Below are 26351 nucleotides of genomic sequence, written 5' to 3'. Positions count from 1 at the left end.
AACTCGTCATTTTTTTCTTATTTTTAACAAACTAGTATTTTCTTCTTATTGCACGTAATTAAGGATTAAAATTAGTAAATATAAGAGTTTGAAAAATTATTAATATAATATAATATAATAAATATATTTAAATTTTAAATACTTATAAAAATTTATCGTATCAAAAATGTTTATATTATTTGAAATATTGTGTAAATATAATAAAAATATTTAATTGTTAAATTGATTTTTTAATTTTGATTGAATATAATTATTTCTAATAAAAAAATTATAAAATCTAATAAAAAATTTATTTTATATTTTGTCTATTAAAATTTTAAATAATAAATATATATTTTTTATCATTTATTAAATAAATAAATTTTGATAAAAAAAATTCAATTATTTATGATAACATGTTAAAAAATATTTATATTGAAGTTCTAATTAAAATACATAATAATGAAATAACACTTCACATGCAATCAATAGACCAAATTTTATGACACTTTTTCAAAAAGTTTAAAAACATAATATTATAAAAAAATATTTAATAAAATAAAAAATAATGAGAACTAAATATAAAAAGTAATATTTTTTCATGTCGAATTCAATTCCAACGTCATATATGCGTTATCCAACATCATAGACACATTATTTACATATGAAAACTCGACGAAAATCAACATTGTCTCGTGAGTTCTTAATTTTTTTCACTCGTGTCGGCCATCGGCGCACCTGCTCGCGTGTCATTGGGCACCTTAGGATTTTTATGCCGAATTCAATTCCGATTTTATGGCCAATATTACAATAAAAAGTAATATTTTTTCATGGATGACCCAAAAAGATATTTGTCTCACAAAATACGACTCGTGAGACTGTCTCTCACAAGTTTTTGCCTTAACATAGACACTTAAGTCTAGTTTATATTTTCAAAAACATCAAATTCAATTTTGAATTTTTAAAAAATCGAAAAAAATTCATATTTAATGGAGTATTTATTTTCAAATATTTAATATTATATATGACTATATTAATACTAAGAAATATTTTCATTAATAGTAAATATTTTGGCAAGAACTTTTTAAAAATTGTACAAACCCTCTCTTTATATATACACAGACATAAATATAGATATTATGAAATTTAGAAAATTACCGAGACATAAAGCATATATATTATAAAGGATTAAAAAATAGTACTTTTTTACATTTTAAATATGAGACATATTTTCTTGTTTATAGAGCATTTAATAGATCTTCTAGTTTAAAATAATTAGAAGAAAATATTATATCTTGACTGTTTGCATTGTAACACGAAATTTTTCGATTTGATAATATGAATGTTTAATTTTTAAAAAAATGACTTAGCGATCCGACCACATGCCGCGTGTGGGCAACTAATCCATAGCTCGGTTTTTTTTTTTTTTTTTTTTGGGGAAATGGAATTTGTGACCTACTATTTATTATACGGGTGACTGGGTGAGACTTTTACTACTGGGCTTTAAGCCCGATTTCAACTCCGTATTTTTAAAAATTGGATTTAAAAAAAACTATCAACTCAATTATGATAATTAGAATTTCGATGAGAGTAGATTTTTTGTAAGATATTTTTACGAATCTTTATCTGTGAGACGGGTTAATCCTACTGATATTCACAATAAAAAATAATAATCTTAACATAAAAAATAATATTTTTCATGGATGACCCAAATAAGATATTTGTCTCATAAAATATGGGATCCGGACCACCAACTGTAGATGATATTGTGCCTTTTTATTTATTTATTTTTTTTTTAAATTTTTTTTTCTACTTTTTTCCCTAACTTTTTTCTTCTGTTTTCCTTCCATTTTTTTTCCTTTTTCACAAATATTAGCCAAAAATTTTATATGAAATAATATAAACATTTTAATTATTTTATGTTAAATTAATAATTTTGTCATTAAAAATTACTATATTAAATTTTTACATGTGAAAAACCATATCATTTTTTTCGAATTTGAGGAGTATTATTAATTTTATTTTTCAATGAACAAAATTTTTAATAATATAAAACTATTAACATTTTAATGCTTAAATTAAAATTTAGAACATTTCCATCATGCAATATCAAAAACTAAAATTCAACACCTCATTTCTATCAAAAATAAATAATTCATACGTTTTGAAACTTCATTTCAACTAATAATGTTAATCGGCTATTCTTTAAATAAAAATATAAAAATGAAACTCAATCATTATTTGAATATGTTGTCGGGCGAATCGATAAAGAAGGAGAATGGAGGGTAACATTTAATCCTAGCACAAAGATGATTTCATGTAGTTGCCGAAAATTTGAGACGACTGGATTATTGTGTTGTTATGCTGTGAAAGTATATGATGTGCTGGACGTAAAAAAACTGCCAGAGCAATATATCTTGAATAGATGGACGATAAAAGCTAGGAGTGGAGTGGTACACGATTGTATGGACAATGAAGTCGAAGAAGATCCTAAACGAGAAAGTACAGAACTGTATAGAAAACTTTGTATGATGTTCGTAAGACTGACAACCGAAGGCTACGTATCAAATAGTTTTTGATATTGCATGATGGAAATGTTCTAAATTTTAATTTAAGCATTAACATGTTAATAGTTTTATATTGTTAAAAATTTTGTTAATTGAAAAATAAAATTAATAATACTCATCAAATTCGAAAAAAATGATACGGTTTTTCACATGTAAAAATTTAATATAGTAATTTTTAATGGCAAAATTATTAATTTAACATAAAATAATTAAAATATTTATATTATTTCATATAAAATTGTTGGCTAATATTCGTGAAGGAAGGAAAATAAATGGAAGGAAAACAAAAGAAAAAAAGATAAGAAAAAAAAAGTAGAAAAAAAAAATAAATGGCACAGTATCACATAAAGTGATGGTACCACTGTAGGTGATCCGAATCTCAAAATATGACTCGTGAGATCGTCTCACACAAGTTTTGTCATTCGATAATGGATAATATTTGAGTATATGTTAATATTCGATATTTTGCTTCCGTACTAAATTAAGAATTTAAAATATTAAAGAAGTTGCAGCGACTTGGCTTGGGTAGATTATATGCTTTTGGAATTATGTTAACTTGTTCCGATAATTTATATATATAGTAATTGGGGAAAAATTCCTTACTCTGTGATATTTCATTATAACTTTGGAGAAACACCTTGCGTACGGAACAAGGTATAATTATATATTCGAACTTGCTCAAATAATTATAATAGCAGAAGATAGAGAAAATAATCAAATTGAATTTTTAATTCTATCTATTTTGTATTTAGATTTTGATCAGAACAACATTTTTCGAAATGTCAAAATATAAATTATGAGCAAAATATAGACAAATTTGGAGAAAAATTTATCAATTTTTCAGTGACATATGATTTCCTACCTCTGCTTTTGATTTAAAACATGTTTCTCTTGGCGAGTTTTAATTTTTTATAATGTAGAATGCTGCAAATAAATTATACAATCCACGTGAGGTTCTCGCTCCCTCTACCAACACACAAATTTAAGGGGGGTGTATTTAATGTAGGAGATTTATTGATTTTTAATGACTTTTGTATATTTTAAAAGTTTAGATGTATTCAATCAAGACTTTTGCATACTCTATAGAAGTCTGGTGGTATTCAAAATAGACTTTCATGGAGTTTTTAAAGTCAAGTGGTATTCAACATTGACTTTTAAAAACTCTATAAAAGTCTAGAGGTATTCAAATTTTCAATAGATTTTTAATAACTTCATGAAATTCGTTAACATACAGACATTAAAGCCTACGGTACAACTATAAATTGTTAAAATTTGTATTTGGTTCAACCCAAATATTTGGATGGATTTTTAATAACTTCATGAAATTCGTTAACATACAAACATTAAAGCCTAAGGTACAACTATAAATTGTTAAAATTTGTATTTGGTTCAACCTAAAGATTTGGATGGATTTTTAAAACTTCTAACCCATACACAAGCTATTTATTTCTCTCTCTTCTTATATTCTCTCATCTCATCTATCTCTATCACTCTCTTAAATTTTCAAAATGTATATCTATATTTTCATATTTCCTTACCAAAATTTTCATTTTTTTGCTGATTTTTCATTTAATAATTTTTTATTTTAATATCATAAGAAATTTTGAATTCTAGATTTGATTTTGTGATTTTTAATTTATGATGTATACAAATTAAGAGTAGATTTTTTATGAGACTATTTCACGAATCTTTATCTGTGAAACGGATTAAGCCTACCAATATTCACAATAGAACTCTTAGTAGAAAAAGTAATATTTTTTGATGGTTAACCAAAATAAGAGACCCCTCTTACAAAAAACGACACACGAGACCGCCTCACACAAGTTTTACCCAAGTTTTAATGTACTAATCGAATTTAATCTTGATCTCGATGGATAAGATTAAGAGTAAACAACCTTAATTTATTCATCAACCAATTGAGAAGTTTTCTTGGAAGAAATCTTATTGTTGTGCATCCACACTTTGAAAACATGTCTCCTAACCCCCACCTCACCGCAAAATTGCTGCACTTCCGTATCATCTTCTCTAGGAATCCTCCACCCCAGCTTCTCCGCAAATCCAAGCATTTTCTCCTTCTGCTCCGCCGTGAATTTAGTACGTCGCCCCTTCTTCTTCGCGGAGTGCAGCGATTCCTGCGCCATGAAGGAGTTAAAGTTCAGCTCCTCGCTCGAAGAGTCTGTGCCAATGCTTCCGTCGCCACCGACGCCTTTGAAGGCAACTCTCACTGGCTGCACCATCGAAGTCCAATGAGTCACGCCGCCACCTCGGTGTTGGACCATTGAAGGAGAGGGAAGCGGCGTGGGGAGAAAGAGAGGGCGCATCAACGCCGACGTCTTTCTCTCTCCGTGGTTGTATTTACGGTGGAAGTTGCGGTGGCAACTGCAAGCGGCACATTTAAGAGCTTCGATGGTTCCTTCCTCGCCACTCGGCATGAACTCTCCGCAGCCGTCGGTTACGTTTCCGCCTGTGTTGGCGGCGTGATTTTTGAGGCACTCATGGTAACTGGGTACCTGCAGAGTTCTTGGCCTGGCTTTAGACCCGCCTGAACTAGGGTCTGAAATTTTTGTTTCTCCCTGTGGAATCATGGGGTTTTGAAGTGAGTAATCCATGTTGTAGTGAACCGAAGAGCTTTGGATTCTCACTCCATTCTCTTCACCAATCGAAGCCATTTACGTTCCAACTCCAAAATTCTAAGCCACAAAACCTTAACGATATGCTTACTGTGTTATAATTTGATCGATGATACACACGATTAGCTTTTGATCACGTACAAAACCAGGACCCAAACCAGGAAATACCAAACACGAAAAGGGTTCCCAAATTTAACAACACAACACGAAAAACAATCACCAACATCAATGGAGTCACTTATGAATTATAAACCCTGCTGTGTGTGCGTGAAGTGTTGCAGTGGTTCCAACAGCCAACTAAGTATCCGACAAGAGACAGCTAGCTTTCTTTGTGAAGGGGAGGAAATTAATCAAACAGATGAGATTCAGATTTCTTCTGCACACAAAAGACAATGCATAATGTCATGTTCCATCATCTTCCACACCCTCACCCACTTGCTTGGCCCCATTCCACCTTTATGATTGCATGAACACCGCCTCTTTGTATATATATATAATAATATTTTTGATACGTAGCTTATAAAATATTATTTTTTGTTGTATAATTAGTAATTTATTTATGTCTATAGTATGTTAACTTGAAATTTTTTTCGATTATGATTTTTTTTATCGAATTATTGGTGATCACGATAATATTCAGCGTCACATTAATATTTTTCGATGTCATGTCCGTAATTCCCGACATCATATCAATGTTCAGATGAAAAATAATAAAACTTAAAAAACACAAATTGTTGTATTAAAATAATAAAATGATCGATAGTGATAAAAATAAAAATATATATATATAAATTACGACACAAAAAATGTTATTTTCTTGTAATATCCATTTTTCTTTATTATTTTTATTACCTAATATGTGAACCCTTACTCGATATTTTATTCATTCATTAGAAGCTAAAAGAAATCGTAATCCTACATGAGACCGAGATTCATGAGACACGTACGAGCTCAAATCAATATAGATTTTTTAATTGGATTACAATTCGAGCTTTTGGTTAATTATTAGAAAAAATGCAAATAGCCAGGGAAAACGGTGCGTTTGTCTGCTAGTTGTCTGAAGGGCACTGTACTTAGTGACCTCTGTATCCGTGCATGCATGACAGGCCTTCCCAGACCTTTCTTCCTGTCACATAGTTTACGTAAACAAATTTTACGCTGCATTTTTAAGCTGCAGAAATTAATTTGCCAATGAAGTTAAATTTCCACCTTCATCTTTTAGTTCATTTTAACGTATTGTGCAGTGGTATAATTAAGATCGTTGTATGAAAACTGAGAGATGCACCAGTTTATGTAATTGTGGAGGCTAGAGTTATGTGTTTAATCAATGGCTGAATAAGCGCAAACTTGCTGATATTTTACTTTACAGGTCACTGATCTATTATCCTAGTCTTCTCATATTGCTCGGGCTAAGTTGAGAGATCGGGTTTATATGAATATGATTGGCTTCCCGGGTTGACGTATTTTCGAGATGGTCAGTCAAATTAAGGAACTCACAGTGGCTCTCATCTCGTCTTCTCTTATCACGGAAACAGCTCTGGTTCCGGTCTTTCTTACTCTATCCGATTTCAAATACGACCGACTCTTTATGGGGTATCGGTATATATATGCCAATGGTTTACACTTTCATAGGAGAATGCATGATTGCTTCTCTTTCTCATAAACCGGAAAAACTCAAATGCGGTTTCGAGTCGAATATTAGACTCAGGTTCAACGAAAATGCTATACAACAAATGAATATGACTGTTGGATAAATAAAATAATAAATAGAAGAGTGGTAGGCTAAGTTTCGATGAATTAAACACGCGCGCGCTCGCCCGGCCGGCTCGGCCGAGGGGTGGTGTGGTGTTTGACCAATGCTAATTTTTTTGGACCAAATTTATTTGGAAATTAAATTTTATTGGTAGTGCTCGCACCAACAAAATGCATAATGTAGGTGGCAACGAACAGAGCAATGCGCGCGGCTTCATGCGCGCGTTAATGTGCCTAGAGGACAGAGAGCTGCGCGCGGTCGCACGGATGCACGCGTTGTTCTGGCGCGCGTCCCTTGCCATTCAAAACATATGTTCTTGGGTGATTTTGCACCAAACAATGTGTTCCTTGACTAAAGTTGTGACTCTTTTACGCATCCGGTCCGGAAAGACGCGTCTCTTCTACGCATCCGGTGGTCATTTATAAATAGTCCTCACATACTTCATTATTATGGTTCGAAAAATTATCATCTCATATTGTTGCATTTTTCTCTCTTCTATACTTGAAAGTTGCTACATAATTTTGTTCGTTAAAATCAAGAATTTGTTGTGCTACTACTCTTGATAGAAGTCATTGTATCTTAGAGACGATTGCCGTTAACGTGAAGTACTTGTATACGGGCTGTTTCAGAATTTTCGAGAAAAACACCATCCCAAACAACACATACATCGATCTCAATGGTCATAAAGCTAAAATATCAAATTCAGGGAAATTTTTAAATATATTGCCTAACTATTAGTTTAGTTCATACCTACTAAATAATTTAATTAATATAACTTGCTACTCTATTAAATTATTACAAGTAATGAATTAATAAATTCAGAAGACGTATAACCAAAAAAATAATAAAGATGTATAACCAAAATTCAATCACTGATAGCCTAATGATAAAGGCCACAAAAAAAAAAAACATATTAAATTTAAAATACATCAACAAATACCTTCCATTGTTGACTGATCATATAAAAACTACCCAAATGTAATAAAATAATAAAACATATATCACAAAACTTATATAGAAGACAAACTCAAAAATTATATCTAAAAAATTTTGATTCAGAAGAAAGAACTACAAAAAAACCATGAAAAGAAAAGCGTCAAAAAAAAAAAAAACAAATGAAAAATTATATAAAAACTTGAGAAGTTGTATTGTGACTTGTGAGTAAAATGTTAAAATTTACTTTAATCTTCCAATTAAATTTTGTATCTTGCTTCTGGGTCACCCACTCGACTCAAGAGAATAAGAAAAGTAAAAATAAAAATAAAATTTTGGTTCCGGGTTTAAAACATAAATGGGCCGATTAATTTTTCTATATATATACAGTTTTGTTATAATGTCTACCAATTGTATAAATTTATGTGTCCACGGATAAAATGATATTCACCTATCACCTCATTGGTGATGAGAGAAATTGGTATGGTTGATAGACATATAACAAAAACTATATATGTACTTTTAAAGCTATGGGCCATCTGCCACAATCGTCGTCAATATACGCTAGCCATGTAAACCTCATCGGACAAGTCATATGACAAATTCGTTTGAAAAGATATTGATATGAACAATCAAATATCTAAACATTCTGATCAAACAGTCACTTGTTCCAAATAACTCAAAAAACTTTGTTGAGAGCTTTACTTTGGATCTTTACCCACATGGCCACATGTTCAGTACACACACGGTACACGAGACTTTTTTCCAAGTCAAATCAAAATATTTATGTATTTATTTCGACGTGATCAATGCAATGACATCCGCATGTATAATTTATAAGGAAACTCACCGCGTTATTTTTTATATACGCACCAGATATACATAGGGTAATTCAGTAATCTATAAAACATACTAGCCGAATTACACCTGCAACTACTATCATTATGTACTCGTTGAGTAAATTTCGAGCTAACACAGAAAACTACAAATTATGCTAATCAAATTGTACTCGACAAATATTTTTGACAAAAAGCAAGGGTGATCAAATTTTTTTATTAACCGTCCGAACCGAATTGCACCGCATCGTATTTCGTAATATTCTATAAAAATCACAATTAAAAATATTAATCATAAACCGCACCGCATACGTGGTTCGGTTATTTTTTTTTTTTGCCAAAAACCGCACCAAACTGCACCGTCTAAACCCCTTACCATAATATTGAGCATATAAATATAATAATTTGCAAACAATATATTCAAATAAAGAAGTCATCATTCATTATATCTCAACTCTCTTCAAAATTATTATTCTTACAAATAAAACTTATTTTTTTATTAATTATTCTTCGTATTAGTCTTTTATTAAAGTATTTATTTCTTTTGGTACAATATTTTGTTGAAATTTGAAAGTAAAAAATGATAAAATAGTGTAAATGTCATTTTTGTTGTGAATGTGTTATGTTGTTAAATTATTAACTTAGTTTTGAATTTTGATTATTGTTTTATCTATTTTGATCTTTATATGCTTTGAACTATATTTTATATTTGAAGACAATATATTGTTGATGTTTTCAAATAAATTAGAATATATGTTCTAATATTTTTCATTAAAAAAACCGTAAACCGACCGCAACCGCTCAAAATCGTAAGGTTAGTTTTTCATGTAAAACCGCGATTAATTTTTCAAAATACTAACCGCAAAACCGCACTGTGATCACTCCTAAAAAAAAAAAAAAGTATTGAATTGAAAATGTTGGCATTTTTTTTAACCTACATATGTACATGCAATCAAATAACTCGAATATTGACACAACCAACACGTCCATCAGAATTACTGGATACCATGATGAGAGACTTGATTCATTTATGTTCCGGGAAACCCCAAGATCTTTGCATCTAATTCCCACCATGTCCCCTCCAACACGCCTTGCTCTGCTCACGCTTCTGTCCGCCTCCGCCACGCTCTATTTCATCTACAAATCCCGCCATCGCCACCGCCGCCTCCTCACGCGCCTCCTTAAAGAACCCTTCATCCAAAGCTCTAGCCCCAGTTCCTCCAAAAGAGGTAAACTCTTTTTCCTCTCACAAACCAACACGTCAAAAACACTTGCGCGGCGCCTCCATGCGCTTTTGACCCTCAACGATCTTCCCTTTGATTTTGTTGATCCTAAAGACTACGAGCCTGAAGATTTGTGTAAAGAATCCTTGGTTGTAATCGTTGCTTCGACTTGGGAACATGGTGGCCCTCCTCAAAATGGAAGCTTTTTGGTTAATTGGTTGACTGAGAGTGCTGATGATTTTCGGGTTGGGGCGCTTGTGCTGAAGGACTGCAAGTATGCGGTTTTTGGGGTTGGGAGTAGGAGTTATGTGGAGACGTATAATGATGTGGCAAGGGGAGTTTCAGAAAAATTAAGAAAGCTTGGGGCGACTGAAATTGTGGAGTCAGGGGAGGGTGATACAGACGAAGGAGATTTGGATGAGGTGTTTGATGCTTGGAGTGATAAGGTTGTTGGCGTTTTGAAGGGTTTAGTTGGGGAGAATCGAGGGCATTTTGAAAATGGCGAAATCGGGAGCCAGATTGAAGGTGAAGTCGAGTTTAGTGATAGTGAAGAAGAAAACGATCTTGAATCAGGGGTTGTTGATCTTGAGGATATTGCTGGTAAAGGGCCTTCAAGGAAGTCAAAGATCGGAACAATTGCTAATGGAAAAGTTAACGGAGAAGTCGTGAATGGGGAGAAAGAAATGGTGACTCCCGTGATAAGGGCAAATTTGCAGAAGCAGGTAGGCCTTTCGAGAATAATGATGTCAATGATTGAAATCTATCATTTGCTGTAACAATAATTGAAAAATATTTGTAATTTTGAGTTGAATTATGCTTCAACTCCATCATCGAGGCGAAAGTGATAGAGTAACAAGGATATAGCCTGGAATTTTCCTCTTTGTTGGATCAAGTAGTTAGTGATTTATGGTATTATGTGGCTCATTATAAATATTGAACAAATTTTCCATCTTCATTGTGGATTTTTGTGAATTTCATTGAAATGGGAAGTTCTTTTGTCCTATGAATATGCGAGATACAGTGATAACAATGCCACACATGCTGCCACCTATTATATTCTCGATGGAGTATTTACTGATTCTTATACTTAACTACAGGCTACAACTTTACCTGGAGGGTGTAAGTTTTGATAGCCAATCATTGAGATTGTATTAAAACATAATTTTTGTATTGCTTATGTGTTCGATGGTTATATATTGAATTGGCAATTTGGCATGCTGTGTGGGATTTAAATATTGCTTGGAGAACCTGATTTTCTTTGTTATAAAACTAGAGCTACATCTCAATTATCACATACATATCTCTTCCAACTTATACCAATAACTTGGATGTGCACGCTATGGCTCCTGCAAGCGTCAATTGAATGTAAATGATTCCCGGGGCTTCTGCAGTGTGGACTACATGTTATTTTAGAAGTGAGACCTGCCTAGTTTGCTAATGTTGTTCGTAACATTTTCACTTGACTATTTAATCAATATCCATGGATTTTATCATTTTGTCGTGAATAATATTTCATGTTCATTTTTTTAAGTCTCAGACACTGCATGCAGGGTTATAAAATAATTGGCTCTCATAGCGGGGTTAAACTTTGTAGATGGACCAAGTCTCAACTTAGGGGCCGCGGAGGTTGTTATAAGCATTCATTTTATGGAATCGAGAGTCACAGGTGTGGGTTTCTTTCATAGTTATTGTAATTATATAGTCTGGCATCGAAAATTTTAACAATCTATGGCATATTTTATTTGTGTGCTTGTCTTTTATCCATATTTGTTCATGCTGAGTTATGCTTTATAACTGATTAATATGTATTGGGACAGTTACAAGTTTCAATCTCTCCAGTTTTGGAAATGAAATTTGGGTCTTTTGAAAGCAATCATTTGTTCTTTTTTTGGTATTTGAAGATTTCCTGTTTTTCTAAGCAAATATAGAAGTGAGATTGTTTGGGAGTTAAAAGGGCTTCTTGGCGTAATTAGAAACATACTTTTGTTTCGATTGAGAGATTGTTCAAAGAGAGCTATTTATTGTCGAAATGAGTAAAAATGATTGTTAAATGAAAATTATAACTTTGCTAACTAAAATGATTAAATTATTAGTATTTACAATTGTTTATATTTTTACAATAAAACAAAACAATAAAACCAACATTTAATTAACAAATTAGAGAAACAAATTTCGTGAAATTGTGATTTTAGTTACCATAATAAAGATAGAAAATTAAAATATTTATCAATGGGGAAACTTAATATTTGTAGTTTTTTCTGAAAAATTATATATGCATTGCATTTTTTAACTTTAACAGAGGTATTTGCGTGTCTCTAGGTGCATGGAGACAACACCAAGTTTGGCTTGTGCAAACAAATGCGTTTTTTGCTGGAGACATCACACGAATCCTGTAGGGAAAAGCTGGCGATGGAAGATGGATGATCCATTGGTAATTGTTGACACTGCTATTGATCTTCATACAAAAATGATACGACAAATGAAAGGGGTTCCAGGTATTATGAGACCTTGTATTCTCTCTTTCTCATATTTATATATATATATATATGTATATATATATATGTGTGTGTGTGTGCGTGTGTGTGTGTGTGTGTGTATCGTGTTCTAACTTTTGCATCAAATATTTTCTTTGTCTTACTAGACATTGAGTTATATAATTCGTATAACTGTAAACTTTCATATTAAACAAGTACATTTATGTCTGTCACATTGTTCGCCAATTTAACAGGTTTCGGTGGTTCACTAGATCCCATTTGCACTGCATCAAATATTTTCTTTGTCTTACTAGACATTGAGTTATATAATTCATATAACTGTAGACTTTCATATTAAACAAGTTCATTTATGTCTGTCACATTGTTCGCCAATTTAACAGGTTTCGGTGGTTCACTAGATCCCATTTGCATTGCATCAAATATTTTCTCTGTCTTAGACATTGAGTTATATAATTCGTATAACTGTAGACTTTCATATTAAACAAGTACATTTATGTCTGTCACATTGTTCGCCAATTTAACAGGTTTCGGTGGTTCACTAGATCCCATTTGCATCTAATACTTTCTTTGTCTTGCTAGACATCGAGTTATAATGTGAAGATTTCATTGATGGGGTGAGCCTTTTAGCTAGCTGGCTATTTAGTGAAAATTGACCACGGTAATCTATGTCTACAGGGGTCAAAGCAGAGCGTTTGTCTGAAGGTCTTTTGCCAAGACATTGTGCATTATCACTTGTTGGTGAACCAATCATGTATCCTGAGATTAATGCACTTGTTGATGAGCTTCACCGTCGGCGAATCTCGACTTTTCTGGTAACAAATGCACAGTTTCCTGAAAGGATTAAGATGTTAAAACCCATCACACAGGTAATCATTTTTCGTTATATTTGTGTTGCTGATCAGTATATACCTAGCATTATTTTTTTTGAGGAGCACTAGATTTTGGAATGCGATGTTTAATGAGTTACTATTGCAGTTGTATGTTAGTGTAGATGCTGCAACAAAGGATAGCTTGAAGGCCATTGATAGACCACTTTTTGGTGACTTCTGGGAGCGATTTGTTGTGAGTATTTATTTTCTTGTGTATTTTCGTAATGAACAAATTCACTAATTGAAGTTAACGAAGGATAAGAGACCTCTGTAACTAATCTTTAAAAAATGTAAGATTGTCTCCTAATTTGAATACCAGTTCTTTTCACAAACAAGTTACATAATACCACCTAGATAATGTGGGTTGAATCCAATTAAAAAATGAAGTAATGGACTTTCTTCGTTCGTTGTCTAGATGTGCCAAACGAATTAATGGGATCCCTTATTCTGTGAAATTAGTGATCGAGCAACTTCAATCTTTCTTTCCATCTAGATGTATCTGAATAAGATGTTGACAATTATTGTCAGGATTCCCTGAAAGCTCTCAGAGAGAAGCAACAGCGAACTGTCTACCGCCTGACACTTGTTAAAGGATGGAACACTGAAGATATAGATGCCTATTCTAGCCTATTTGATCTTGGAAATCCTGATTTTATTGAGATCAAAGGCGTGACATATTGTGGATCGTAAGTCGTTTTCTTTCTATTCTTATGTCTTCTGCTCATCCAAAACTTAATGAAAGATATTTTTTTGCATGATCGTGGTGTCTCTATCACAGGTCAGCGACTTCAAAATTAACAATGGAGAATGTTCCTTGGCATTCTGATGTGAAGAAATTTTCGGAAGCATTGGCCCAAAAAAGCAATGGTGCATATGAAGTTGCTTGTGAGCACGAGCATTCATGTTGTGTTCTTTTGGGCAAAGTCAGCAAATTTAAGGTTGACGGTGAATGGTTCACATGGATCGATTATGACAAGTTCCATGACCTGGTTTGTGATGTTTCTTGTTTTTCTGCATGCTCGAAAAGGGCTTTGTATAGTTAGTATTCGTTAATTGATTAGTGAAAATTTATCATCTTGAACTGAAGGTGGCTTGTGGAGAACCTTTTACCAGCGAAGATTACATGTCCTGTACACCAAGTTGGGCGGTCTATGGAGCTGAAGAAGGAGGTTTCGATCCAGACCAATCGCGATTTAAGAAAGAGCGGCATCACAAATCCGCTGCTGAGAAGTTAGCGTAGAGATGAGGTTCTTGAGTTCTGCATATTGAATGGCTCTAATGACCAACAATTTTGTGTTCTGTTATGTTGGCTATGTTATCATGGTGGTGAGAATTCTTAGAACGAAAAGTAAGAAAGGGATTGTAATTCATGTTTTTCATCCACTTGCAAATATGATTTGGCAAGACAACAGTCGATGATTGTACCAATCATCACACACCTGCTCTTGTATGATACAATTTATTTTTTGAGATGATGCATAAATACATGTGGCTGTAGACTGTATACCTGCAACTTAGTCCGGACGTTGGAAAGAAAGAGAAGCAAAATTTTAATTTTTTCCCATTTCTACTCACATTTGGAAAGAAAATTTGCTCTAAATTTATGACACATTTTCTTTCTTTTGCTTCCATTAAAATATCCCACACAACCAAAGTTTTAAATTTTTTTTCACTTCCCTTCTGTTCCTTCCAAATCCCAACTTCGAAACTAAACGATTATGAGTCCCATTTTTGAAAACATTCCAAGGATAAGATGGACAAAAATAAGCAATCATTTGAGCAGAAAACTTAAAACAAATTCAAGTTGAACTGTCAGTAATTGTTATCATCGCTAAGGTTAAACAACAACTCACAAAAATATTGTGCTCCTTAATTTAACACCAAAAAAATTAAAAGCAGACCAGCATCAAAAAGAAAAATCAAATAAATTCAGCTGCTCTTTTAGGCTTACTTTTTCTCTTAGCTCTGCTCTTCTTCAATGGTGGCTCCTCTTGCTGCTGCTGCTCCTTCTTCAATTTTGATGATGGCCCTTCATCTTCTTCTACTTTTTCTTCAACGTCTTTGGGATTCTTGGAATCGGTACAGCCTCCAACTTCTTGAATTTGTATTGGTTTTTCTTCATGTTTAATCTCCTCTGGGATTTTACGGGGCCTCCCTCTTTTCCTGGGACTAGTCTGTGGTTCTGCTTCTGTTATTGATATCGCCACCTCTTTTATATTCTTCACAGTCTTCTTCTTTCCCATCAATAATCACAAAATCATCCTTCACAAGTACAAATTAGATTAAAAAATTCAAACAAACAATCAGAAAAAAGGGAATAAATTCTTCACCACTCCAATAAGGAAATTATGGTCAAGCAAATCCAAGCTCTATTGATCAAGGGTATAAACCACAATCTCAAGTGAGTTTATATGAACATACATATATGATATGTCCTGATATAACCGAGGTTTATCCAAAAATCAGTTTACTATTTATGAATAAACAATAAAAGTAAAAGGGGAAGAGAAGTGTGGGGAGAAGATGAGCAATGCTCCGAACTTCTTGACAGAAGAGAAAAAAAAAAGTGGTGGGGTGTGAGAAGGAGCGATAATAGTGATGGAAAAAAATAAGAGAGACAAAGTAGTGGCTAAGGCTTTCTTGCTGACTTCGGATAATACAGCGATGTGTATTTTATACAATTAACGCGTAGAATCCAGAAAGTGCATGGATGGGATTTTGGGGAGGCTATCTTACATTATATTTTATCCTCATGTTTGATTTTTCCATTAAATTTTTTCGACAATAACTTTCCTCAAACTTACTTTTTTTTTAAATAAAGTTTATCCCATTTATGATAGTGTATCCAAATGCACTCGAGATTGTTAATTTTTCTTTAAAAAAAATCGATCAAGATTATTTTGCAAACTATCTCAGTTTCGATCTTTATCTGAAAAGGAGTTTTATTGTTTGAGATAGAATAACACACACACACATACATATATGAATTCAAGCACTAAGGTGCAATTTTTATAGATAAGATCAAGATAAAATGTAATTCTCCTTCCTTTTCATTCTAATTGTAATTCAACATAACGGAATTTACATATTACTTTTTTTCGATTTAAAATACTTGAACAGCAGTTAACATTTCTCGTTTTTATTCATGCCAAAGATTATTTCATTTTACTATTTGATCAACTAAAAAACGATACATGTGAGAATTCGAATATTCATAAAACAAAATTTAAATCATTTTATGATGAACAATTCTTGTAAAATCATTTAAGATTGGTCAAAAAAATTTACATTATAATCACATACTTTATATAATTTAGTGAAAAATTATTATCGAGATGAACATGCTCAACAAGCGAGCCTTTATAAAAGTTTGGACATTGAAACACCTAAAATGGTGCTAGTTTAAATTAAATGGACAAAAGCTTATACTTTTACTCTAATAAAATCTTTCAAGTTTATTCTCCTATTTATTCCTCAATTCCTTTCGGTAGTGTTTGATTTGTTTATTCATGTTTCAAGGAGAGTATCGCCTTTCTAATAATAATTATTTTATGTTGTATTTGGTTTTGTTTATATAATTCTTCTTATTCTATTTATATTTTTGGTAAAATGACGGATAACGGTTAAATCAATTTTACGCAATAGTCCTACCAATTTTTTAAAACATACATTTTTAAAAAAAATGGATTAAATTCACTCAATAGCTTTAGTTTATATTTACATGGAATTTTTTTTTTTTTGTTAAACTACATAGGTTTCCATCTTATTAGTAATACAAGATAAGATAATCGTGAGATTATTTCACAGATTGTTTTTAGCATTATATATCCAACTCATAATGTTTTGAATCTTTTGACAAAGTTAAAGAATTTAAACTTGGTATCGGGTTTTGTCTTATCATTTTTTATTGTGAATTCTATGTCAATAATTTTTTCAGATTTAAACATACACAATAAAGCTTTTTGAATGAATACAATAGCCCATTTTTAGTTGCTTGCCATACTGCGATAGATTGACAAGATTTGAGGTTTTACATTTTGAAAGTCACATATTGATGAATTATGTGGTTTAGTTATCACAAATTTCAAGAATGCACTTTTATCCACGGAATTATTATATTTCTGTGTTGGTTCTTTGTCGCATGCATCATTTGGTCGATTCTTCTTTTTGTGGAACAATTCACAGAACTTTACGAACAATACTAAAAATTTTCATGTATTAGATTTCATACAGTCTACTACAATATCAATTTTAATATATCTATCAGATGCAAAGCTTGTCAACTTAATGGTTGAACCAGAGAAGCAAAAAACCTGGGAAAAAAATATTATAAAGTACGTGATTAATTTTTTTGACCTGGGAAAAAAACCAGAGAAGCAATAAACCTGGGAAAAAAATATTATAAAGTATGTGATTATAATGTAAATTTTTTTGACCTGGGATATAAACCAGAGAAGCAATAAACCTGGGAAAAAAATATTATAAAGCAAAATGTGAAGTTGCCCTGGCCTGCGGACAATGCAAGTGCAAACACCATTTACCTACGCTCCCTCAAAAGCTAATAAATTTTCAACAGTTTAAGTTCAGACAAGGCTGAAACAAAATTTATATATTATTATCACGGGGAGCTTAGCTTCAAAGTCGAAAAAAGAAAACAAAACCAAACAAGAACGAAAATGAAGCTTTTCTTCATGAAACAAGAATCATTGATCAGATAATTGTAGTCTGTTTTTTTACCTCGTCATAATACATCCGGAATCGGATATCCTCAACTCAATGGCTCTGAAAGTTCAACAAATAAAAAAAATTGAAGATAGAAAACTTTAAGATTTGACATGTTTTAACAGCATAGAGAAATTACGAGTGAAATAGGCTCAGAAGGATCCATTGGTTTCTATAATCAGAGGGAAAATTACCCTCAGAAAATAGGTAGTTTTAAATCATCATAGCCTCATCACCCACCTCCACAGATTGGTGGCCTTAGTACCCAAATTAAATATATCAAGAACATCACTAACACTAACAACAAACATGAACAGGGAAATATTTCCCAGACAATTTTTTTGTTTTATCATGTGTTTCGAATCATATAAAAATTTATGCTTTGCTCAGAACTCGGATAAACAATCATGAACAAATTTCATACGTCCAGACATAATTGAAAGAAGTTCATCACTGCAAAACGAAAGAAGAATAAAAAGTAAGTGATCATAAAAGCTCATCTTTGAAATTGAAATTCATCAATCCAAACATAGTCTCAGAGAAATCCCTAAAGAGGAACTAGGCAGACAATCAACACAGCATCAGATTCTGACCGCCCGTCTGCTTTTCTCATCATTGAGTATTGCTCGAATTCACGGGATTATCTACAAAACTAAAGTGTAATAAAATCAACTCGGATTAAGATGAATAATGCCACTTTAAATATTAGGGCCCTTCGAAATATAAAAAAATTATCGAGGCTCCTTTGGATTAGATTGTGGGAAATTAATGAATGAAAGAAAATGAGATTTGGAATCCAAATTCAACAACACAGTATTTGATACACTATCCATTCAAACAAATAAAAAGAAACGTTTTTTAAATTCAAAAGAACACAATCCAATTAAAAAGATTAAAATTTTCGCGGAGGGACAGCTTAAGGCATCAGATAATAAGCGGAGTTATGTCAACACTATCTTTCAGTGTGTAGGATAAGAAATCTTACATCATTTGCCTTCCGATCCAACAAAAAATTAAAATTAAAATAAAATGATTCTCATTAAAATCAATACAGACTAGTAGCAGAACAAACTCAATCACAGAAAATCCATCCAAAGAATCAAAAAAGCGACTCAAATTCACAAATAAATCGCAGAAAACGGTACAAAAAGCATTCACCAAAGTGGAAATTTACCTTTCCACCCAAAAGAAAATCTTTTTGGTGCATTAAAATGAATAAATATTACAGCTAAAAACGACGAGATTTAGGAAGGTCCATTTGACACCATGGCAATGCAAACAGAGTGCGTGCAATGGGCTGGTAAGCCATCCGATTTGAGTTTATGCATCAGTTATATCTCCAAGCAGACATCAGTTTCATGTACAAGGAGAGGGTAAACCAGATGCAATCTAGGTTCTAGATCTAAATCTAAATCTAAATAAAAATTTCTTAGAAGTACATCATACAGGAAGAAAAATCAGCTGCAGAGAAGATGGAAGGCTGCAGTACGGAAGTGAAGGGCATCGGTAGGCGAATTATAGGTTTGTTTAAATAGACATTTGGAAAATTAGGGTTTGGGCCGTCTACCCTATTTTTGGAAGGTAATTTACCCTTCTTGTAACCTTTCAACTCTGGACTTAAAAGTTAAATCAAGTGGGCTTTGTTTCTAAGTAAAGCCCATCAGTATGTGGGAGAGTGTTGTAAGGAGAATTTAGGGTTTAGGCCTGCTTATCTATGCTATTTTATTAAATTTAAGATATTGGAGTAACTAACTCTTGTATCATTGTCTGTTTAAATAATTATATATATTAATAAAATGTTAAAATTTTAATGTAAGTTATAAGTTGTTCAGCGGATAGAGATATTGTTTCTTGAGGTTTAGGTTGTAAGTTCAATTTTTATTGATATCATTTTTTTCCTTTTATTTTTCAATTTATTTTTTAATTTATATATAAAAATTACAGTGTAGTTCTTCACTATTTCTTATAATTATATTTTGATCCCTATTTAAATATAAATCAAATGAATTATAAAAAATATTATATGCGTCGATGCGCTAGTATATATATACATATACACACTGTGGAAGTTTGCCAATGAAACAAAGCAAAAATGTTGAGGAATTCTTAGTATTTTGATCGTTATTCGTCTTCGTCCGCTCAAACAAATTACTGATTATTGTAATCCGACGAAATCAAAGTTCACCAGGGTAAAGTGGACAAATAAAAAATAATATTTTTTCTTGGATTATCGGAATAAGAAAATCATATAATAAAATATAATTTATGAGATCGTCTAACACAAATTTTGCATACAATAAAACATGGGTCGTTGGGAAAAATGGAAACAAGGGACAACAGCGTAAATTTGATAACCTCATTTACAACTTTCTTTCCCATTCCACTGCTGCAGTTTTCTACCCTCCTCGCGATTCCATGTTTTGTTTCTTCTCCTTCGATCGCTTCCGCTGTACCATCGATTCCACAGATTTATCATCTTCTTCGTCTGCGTCAATCTTCGCTTCCCCCCCCCCCCCCCCCCCCCCCCCCCCCCGCGTCTAATATCTCGATTTTTTTATTCAATTGAAAAACATCTTTTGTGGTCAAATTGTGCCGATGCGTTGAAGATTGTGAACAATTTTGCGCTGATTTGGTCTCTGAGAACAATTTTAATAGAAGCCTGGATTATTTATTTGCTATTCGTAGAGAGTACATTGTTACTTTCTTGATCGTATATGTTTATGTGTAGTTTTTGTCACTAAGAAGCTTGACGTGGATCATTTATTGAATGTTTGTTCTTGCAAAGACAAGACCTTGGCTCGGAGGTTAGCTATTAAGGTACATAATATTTATGCCTTATTGCCTTTCTTGTGTTTGTTGAATGTTCTTTATAAAAAAATCTACCGCCAAAGGGATTCCATGTCTCAGTACGTATACTCGGGACTTGTATGCTGGGTTAGAATGTATTTTATGAGTCGTTATCAACTCTCTAATTTTTTTTCTATATTTGTGAAATCGTGAAGGATGGATAAATAGTGTATTTGATATTCCAAATCTGGCTTCGGATGCAGGTTAAAAGCAAATCTTTTGCTGCCTTAGTGGTCGTGAATCAAATATTGTTCACTTTGAAAGAGTTCACAAGCCATTTATAAATCAACATTTTTTGGCATAGGTACTCCCCTTTTGTGATTGTGAATTGTATTATTTATGATTTGTTGTCTGTTAGTTTAAATTGGTTTTTGCTTGCACTGAATTTTCTTTATTTTGTTATTCTCGAAAGTTGAGGTATTGTGTATATTACATACTGCTTGCATATTAACTTTTTGTAAAAGTTTCATACTCATTTTACGTTACAAGATTGACTTCTAGTTGTAATGTATTACGAGATTTAACCATAATTTGCTAATAATGTAAGAGTTTCTTGTTTAATTTTCTGCCATGGGTTTATTAAGTTTATCTTGAAAGGGTACTATGATGATTTTTTTTTAATTTTTTTACCTGTAGAACTTATTTTGGGAAAGTAGAAAGGCATTCATTCCAATGAATCTTTAATCATCCAACCCCCTGAAAATCAGAAACGAAAAAATCTGCAAGGCATTGGTGTCAGTTGCTCTTTTCTTGCAGCGACGGTGGCTCTGTTGTGGGAGATGGAGCAGACAAAAGCAGAAATCGATGTGTCGGAGATACAGTACGTCCAGCTACAGTGGAGAGCACCATCTGCCCCTCATAATGGATTTGGTTGATCAGGAGCTGAGTGAACCCTATTCCATCTTCACTTACAGATACTTTGTATATCTCTGGCCACAACTATCATTCCTAGTAAGTCTTGATATTAATTTATATCTCTCCTGCATTCATTGTATCAATTTCAGGAGATATTTTTATTTGACGTAAATGAATTGGGAGTCACTTGGATTACATTCATCTATAGGCATTCCACAAAGGCAAATGTGTGGGGACAGTGGTGTGCAAGATGGGAGATCATCGCCATACTTTCAGAGGATATATAGCCATGCTTGTTGTTATCAAACCTTACCGAGGCAAAGGAATTGGTGTGTATTATTTCTGTATCATTCATTTACACTACAACCTTTTTTCTTATATTTTTTTCTATATACTTTCAATTATCATTTAAATTTGTCATCTAAACAGAGTCAAGATGTCTAGGTGAAGACAGACAACAACTAAGATATGGAATACTATTTTATAGTTTCTTGAAAACAATTTTAAATCAAACTTGATTGTTAATTTATAGCATACCAAGTCTGGTGCTTCGTTTGGTTGGGACTATTACCCTTTTTATTTCTTGCTATTAAAGAATCCTGTGGGCACTCTTGATCCTATGCTATACACCATTCGAAAAGGTTTGATCAATTCCTACTAGTGTTTTTTTAATTACATGATACACTGGTTAATAGATATGTATTAATGAATAACTCTGCTTTTGGCAGCTACTGAACTTGTTACTAGATCAATTAAAGTGATGATGGAATCCGGTTGTGAAGAGGTATGCATATAAGTAGATTTTACGAACACGGCTTGTTAATTGATTATAATAATATCTACTCTGGTTGTTGATGAAATGATAGCAATTCTTTATTTGTGTGTTTCTACAGGTGACATTAGAAGCAGAAGTCACAAATAAAGGAGCACTAGCGCTATATGGTCGTCTTGGGTTTATTCGAGCCAAGAGGCTTTTCCGATATTACCTGAATGGGGTTGATGCTTTCAGGCTCAAGCTAATGTTTCCTCGTATGGACCCACCAAACTACCATGAGTCCACACCAAACTACCATGAGTCCACACCAAACTACCATGAGTCCACAAACATGAACACCTTGACTGATCATGGAATGACTCCTGAAGCAGATTCAGGGCACTAATGCAGCTTCAGACTCGTGCTCATCTGGGAACTGAAGATTGTACACACTTCAGATTTGTCTTCGTGTTCATGAAAAAAAAATGGTAGGTAATTTCTTCTTTTTTTAAAAAAACACTTTTTGTGAAAAGTTGTTCCTTTTTCCCCCCTTTTATATCTTTTGTATCACACATTTATCACATTCCTTTGACAATTGAGGAATTTTGTTTCTGCCCCTATTTTTATGAAGAATTCTTTTGAATAAGCTAGCAGTGTAGTTTTGCAGAAGAACTCGACTTCAAAGAAAATCAATATAGGTAATATTTACGCTGTGTTTGGTGTGCATGATAATGCGAGATTGTGAGTTACTTTTTGGGTTTATCATTTGTTTGATATATTTTTTAGTAATCTTAAACAATCCTTATTTTTGTGAATAGATGGAATTAAGGATGGGAAAATATTCTCTCGTCCACCCGGGCCACCGTAGTATTATCAAATTTTTTTTAAAAAAATATTTCATTATATCCAAAATTGTCTTTTATAGTAGCAACATAAAGTTCTCTCGGCCGAAACAGTGACGTAGGGTTGTGATTAATAATTATAAAAGGTTCGAAGGTAATTTGATAATAAGGTACAAATATTTTTTATTTATCCCATAAAAATCATATCAAACATATAAACATAATATTATTTTATTATGATATGTTACATTTTCATGTTATTCAATTTTTTTATCATTTATTTACTAATTACTAAATATATTAATCATCCGAACCATGGATGTATCGGACGATTAATATATATATATATATATATATATATATAGTGGAAGAAATTATTTTCGTTTCTTAGAAAGGAAGAATATATAAATATATCTAAGAAATTATTTTCTTTTTTAGAAAGGAAGAATATATAAATATATCTAAGAAATTGTTTTATATATTTCTGCCAATCTATAAAATTGTCGGAAGAAAATATATATCGATTAATTTATAAGTATCACGCTATTATTTTAATACGCGTAAATTTTTTAAAATTAAAGAACTTAATCTTGAATAAAAAATAAAAAAAGAAGAAAAATTGTGAATTAGGTGGGTTGCTATTGCCAGTCAGCCGCCCTACGAGACCAAGCCAAATTCTCATATATTTTCAGTCCACCATTTTGTTTGTACTGTACTCTCTCTCGCTGTTCCACCATCAAAAGTAGCCCAGATTTTCTTAGCAATCCCAAAAAACGATGAAAGCTTCGTTCAAAGCAAGATATGAGCCCGATAAGGCCTCCGCCGCCGCCACTGTTGCCATTAACGCCGGCGATTTCAAGCTTCGTGCGTGCATGACTGATGCCACCGTGGTCAACGGCCCCTGCTTGAACGGCTTAGCCTTAGCCCTCGAGAAACCTGGCTTCTTCATCGTCGACTATAACGTCCCCAAAAACGTAAGAGCGGATAAATAACTGCTCCTTTAAACATCTTTGTGTCTGGGCTGCATTTGCCGTGTAAGAATGTAATTCGCATGTTTGGAATGTTAAATAAATTGATTGAATGGGATTTCGATTAGTCGCAGGATTTTAGGTTTCAGTTTATGAATACGGTTAGGGTAGCTGAGAAACCGTTGAACCTAACTTACATTCACGGCAAAGGTGATGAACGGACGATAGTGGATGGATGTTTGGTGATTGATTCGGCCAATAAAGTTTCAGCTAATCATGTGCTTGGTACTGGTAATTCTAAGTTGAAGTATACTTATTTGCACGGAGGGTTGACGACTTTTGAGCCCAGCTACGATCTGGGGAAGAATGCTTGGGATTTTGCTGTTTCACGCAGGGTTTTTGGTGATGACGTGTTTCGGGCTACATATCAGACCTCTAGCAAGAACTTGGGGCTTGAGTGGTCGCGCAGCTCTAAGCTGCACGGTTCGTTTAAGGTATAAATTTTTATTGTTTCAATTCATATTTATCAGTTGGTTGTGTTGGAATGCAAGCTCGAGAAAGCTCTATGCTCGACTAAATTGTGTCTTAAGACTTGCTGCAAGAATCCTTGGTGCTTACTGTAGTTAAGCTTGATGGTAATGGGTTTTGTATCGGCAATAATAATCCTTGGTGCTTACTGAAGTTAAGATGAACATGTTTTCTGAGCTCACGAATGGTAAATATGTAACGTGTGAATCTAGATGAAAAGAAATTATTGATTGATGGGATGCGTTTCAATGGATATATGTAGGTGATACTGGATGGTACTTGTAGCACAGATGTTAGTTCTTATTGAAAACCGATGCGAAAACATGGTTACATATTTTAAGACTTTGAACAAAGACATCATTGGTTCTACAAAGTTTTCTTTCTGGCTTAGTTTGTTTGTGCATAATGAAACGTGAAGCCTGCTTATATGTTCATAGAATGCAATATGAATGATGCATATCTATCACCTAGCGATCTTTGTAATAGCTTTGTCATCATGGAATCACTAATGTCTTAGCAGTCAAGTTTGTCTTGGTGTAACCAAGGGTTCAAAGTAATTGAGTCGTTTGAATATTATTTGATTTGTATTTGAAATTGTTAAACTCAAACTGATATCCATCACCGCCATAATCTGCTCGTGCTTCTGAATCACAGGTGACCAGTTGTCACAAGTGCCTTTTCATGGAGTGTAGAACTGTAGATGTGCTCTTGCTTGCTTTCTTGTTTTTTTTTAGATGACTAATTGAGGTGAGAATGCATTAATTGCTTAACCTATGTTGTCTTGGAAGATCAACCCTATAAACCTTTCAAAGATCTCCCCCCAGCACTACGAGGAGGAAATAGGTACTACGAGGAAGACGGTGTTGAAATCGGATATTGGGGAGTATGTGCTTAATGAGAGAAATAATCATTAGCTGTGCTTCAACATTATTCTTCTACAATGTATAAAATGCATTGATTTCTCTTAAGTACTGTCAAGAGAAGAACTTTCTTTTAAATTCCCTCACATTCTTGCAGATTTCAGCATCTGTCAACTTAGCGGAGGAACAAAAAACACCCAAGCTGTGTGCTGAGACTACCTGGGACTTCGAAATGTGATATTATTCAATCTCTTCATATGCTGCCGGTTTCAACCTGGACAACTTATTTTATAGCTTAAAGAATACTTTTTTTATCACTTTCATCGTGGCCGTTAATACTATTCATCTTGCAATTGTGCTGATCGACAATTTACAGCATGATCTTCAGCTTTTTGCTTCAGTTTGGATTTATTAGCATAAATTTTAGAATTTATCAGCTTCAATCAGAATGTGATCGAATTTTTACTTGCTGCGTCGCCTTGCTAAAAACATAAATTGTCGCCAGAATACAAATATTTTACTGCAATTGTACCAAACCAATACAGGCCCATACTAATATAGGCCCATGAAGGCAGAATCCCTCTCTTCCAAGCACTCTTGTGAAGACCTTTCATATTATTTCATACAAAACTTCAAGGATTAGTTTTTGTAGAAATTTTAAAAAAAATCAAATGATTAGTTATTAAACTA

General features: G+C 32.9%; 4 protein-coding genes, 1 long non-coding RNA gene and 3 other non-coding genes across 8 annotated transcripts; 3 read left to right on the top strand and 5 right to left on the bottom strand.

Moving 5' to 3' along the window:
* Positions 1-4379: 4379 nt before the first annotated feature.
* On the bottom strand, positions 4380-5567 carry LOC142554399 (zinc-finger homeodomain protein 2-like). The gene has a single exon (XM_075665072.1). It carries the CDS (start codon positions 5213-5215, stop codon positions 4448-4450), a length of 768 nt encoding a protein of 255 aa, XP_075521187.1. The 5' UTR covers positions 5216-5567; the 3' UTR covers positions 4380-4447.
* A 4078-nt stretch (positions 5568-9645) lies between these two features.
* On the top strand, positions 9646-14804 carry LOC142552882 (S-adenosyl-L-methionine-dependent tRNA 4-demethylwyosine synthase-like). The gene is made up of 8 exons (XM_075662766.1): positions 9646-10643; positions 11472-11587; positions 12241-12416; positions 13092-13282; positions 13392-13478; positions 13814-13971; positions 14064-14274; positions 14373-14804. Exons 1-8 carry the CDS (start codon positions 9729-9731, stop codon positions 14523-14525), a joined length of 2007 nt encoding a protein of 668 aa, XP_075518881.1. The 5' UTR covers positions 9646-9728; the 3' UTR covers positions 14526-14804.
* Positions 14805-17486: 2682 nt separating this feature from the next.
* LOC142552880 (uncharacterized) lies at positions 17487-19586 on the bottom strand. Its single transcript, XR_012821881.1, has 2 exons — positions 17722-19586; positions 17487-17568 (listed from the first exon to the last, which is right to left on the bottom strand). It is a non-coding gene; the product is annotated as an uncharacterized LOC142552880 (long non-coding RNA).
* LOC142554905 (small nucleolar RNA Z155) lies at positions 17990-18064 on the bottom strand. The gene has a single exon (XR_012822269.1). It is a non-coding gene; the product is annotated as a small nucleolar RNA Z155 (small nucleolar RNA).
* LOC142554903 (small nucleolar RNA R41) lies at positions 18152-18241 on the bottom strand. The gene has a single exon (XR_012822267.1). It is a non-coding gene; the product is annotated as a small nucleolar RNA R41 (small nucleolar RNA).
* On the bottom strand, positions 18925-19005 carry LOC142554904 (small nucleolar RNA R16). Its single transcript, XR_012822268.1, has one exon. It is a non-coding gene; the product is annotated as a small nucleolar RNA R16 (small nucleolar RNA).
* Positions 19587-20328: 742 nt separating the features above from the next.
* Positions 20329-23058, top strand: LOC142552879 (N-alpha-acetyltransferase MAK3-like). The gene is given in 7 exon segments (XM_075662765.1): positions 20329-20824; positions 21058-21158; positions 21611-21681; positions 21683-21805; positions 21918-22038; positions 22438-22493; positions 22603-23058. Coding segments are annotated over 5 exon segments (615 nt in total). The 5' UTR covers positions 20329-20824; positions 21058-21158; positions 21611-21633; the 3' UTR covers positions 22870-23058.
* An 879-nt stretch (positions 23059-23937) lies between these two features.
* On the top strand, positions 23938-26104 carry LOC142552878 (outer envelope pore protein 24B, chloroplastic-like). The gene is made up of 3 exons (XM_075662764.1): positions 23938-24279; positions 24408-24767; positions 25819-26104. Exons 1-3 carry the CDS (start codon positions 24082-24084, stop codon positions 25897-25899), a joined length of 639 nt encoding a protein of 212 aa, XP_075518879.1. The 5' UTR covers positions 23938-24081; the 3' UTR covers positions 25900-26104.
* The last annotated feature ends 247 nt before the right edge of the window (positions 26105-26351 follow it).

The sequence above is a fragment of the Primulina tabacum genome, chromosome 8 (assembly GCF_025594145.1).
Source record: "Primulina tabacum isolate GXHZ01 chromosome 8, ASM2559414v2, whole genome shotgun sequence".
Classification (NCBI taxonomy): Eukaryota; Viridiplantae; Streptophyta; class Magnoliopsida; order Lamiales; family Gesneriaceae; genus Primulina; species Primulina tabacum.
This window is presented reverse-complemented; position numbering and strand designations above follow the sequence as displayed.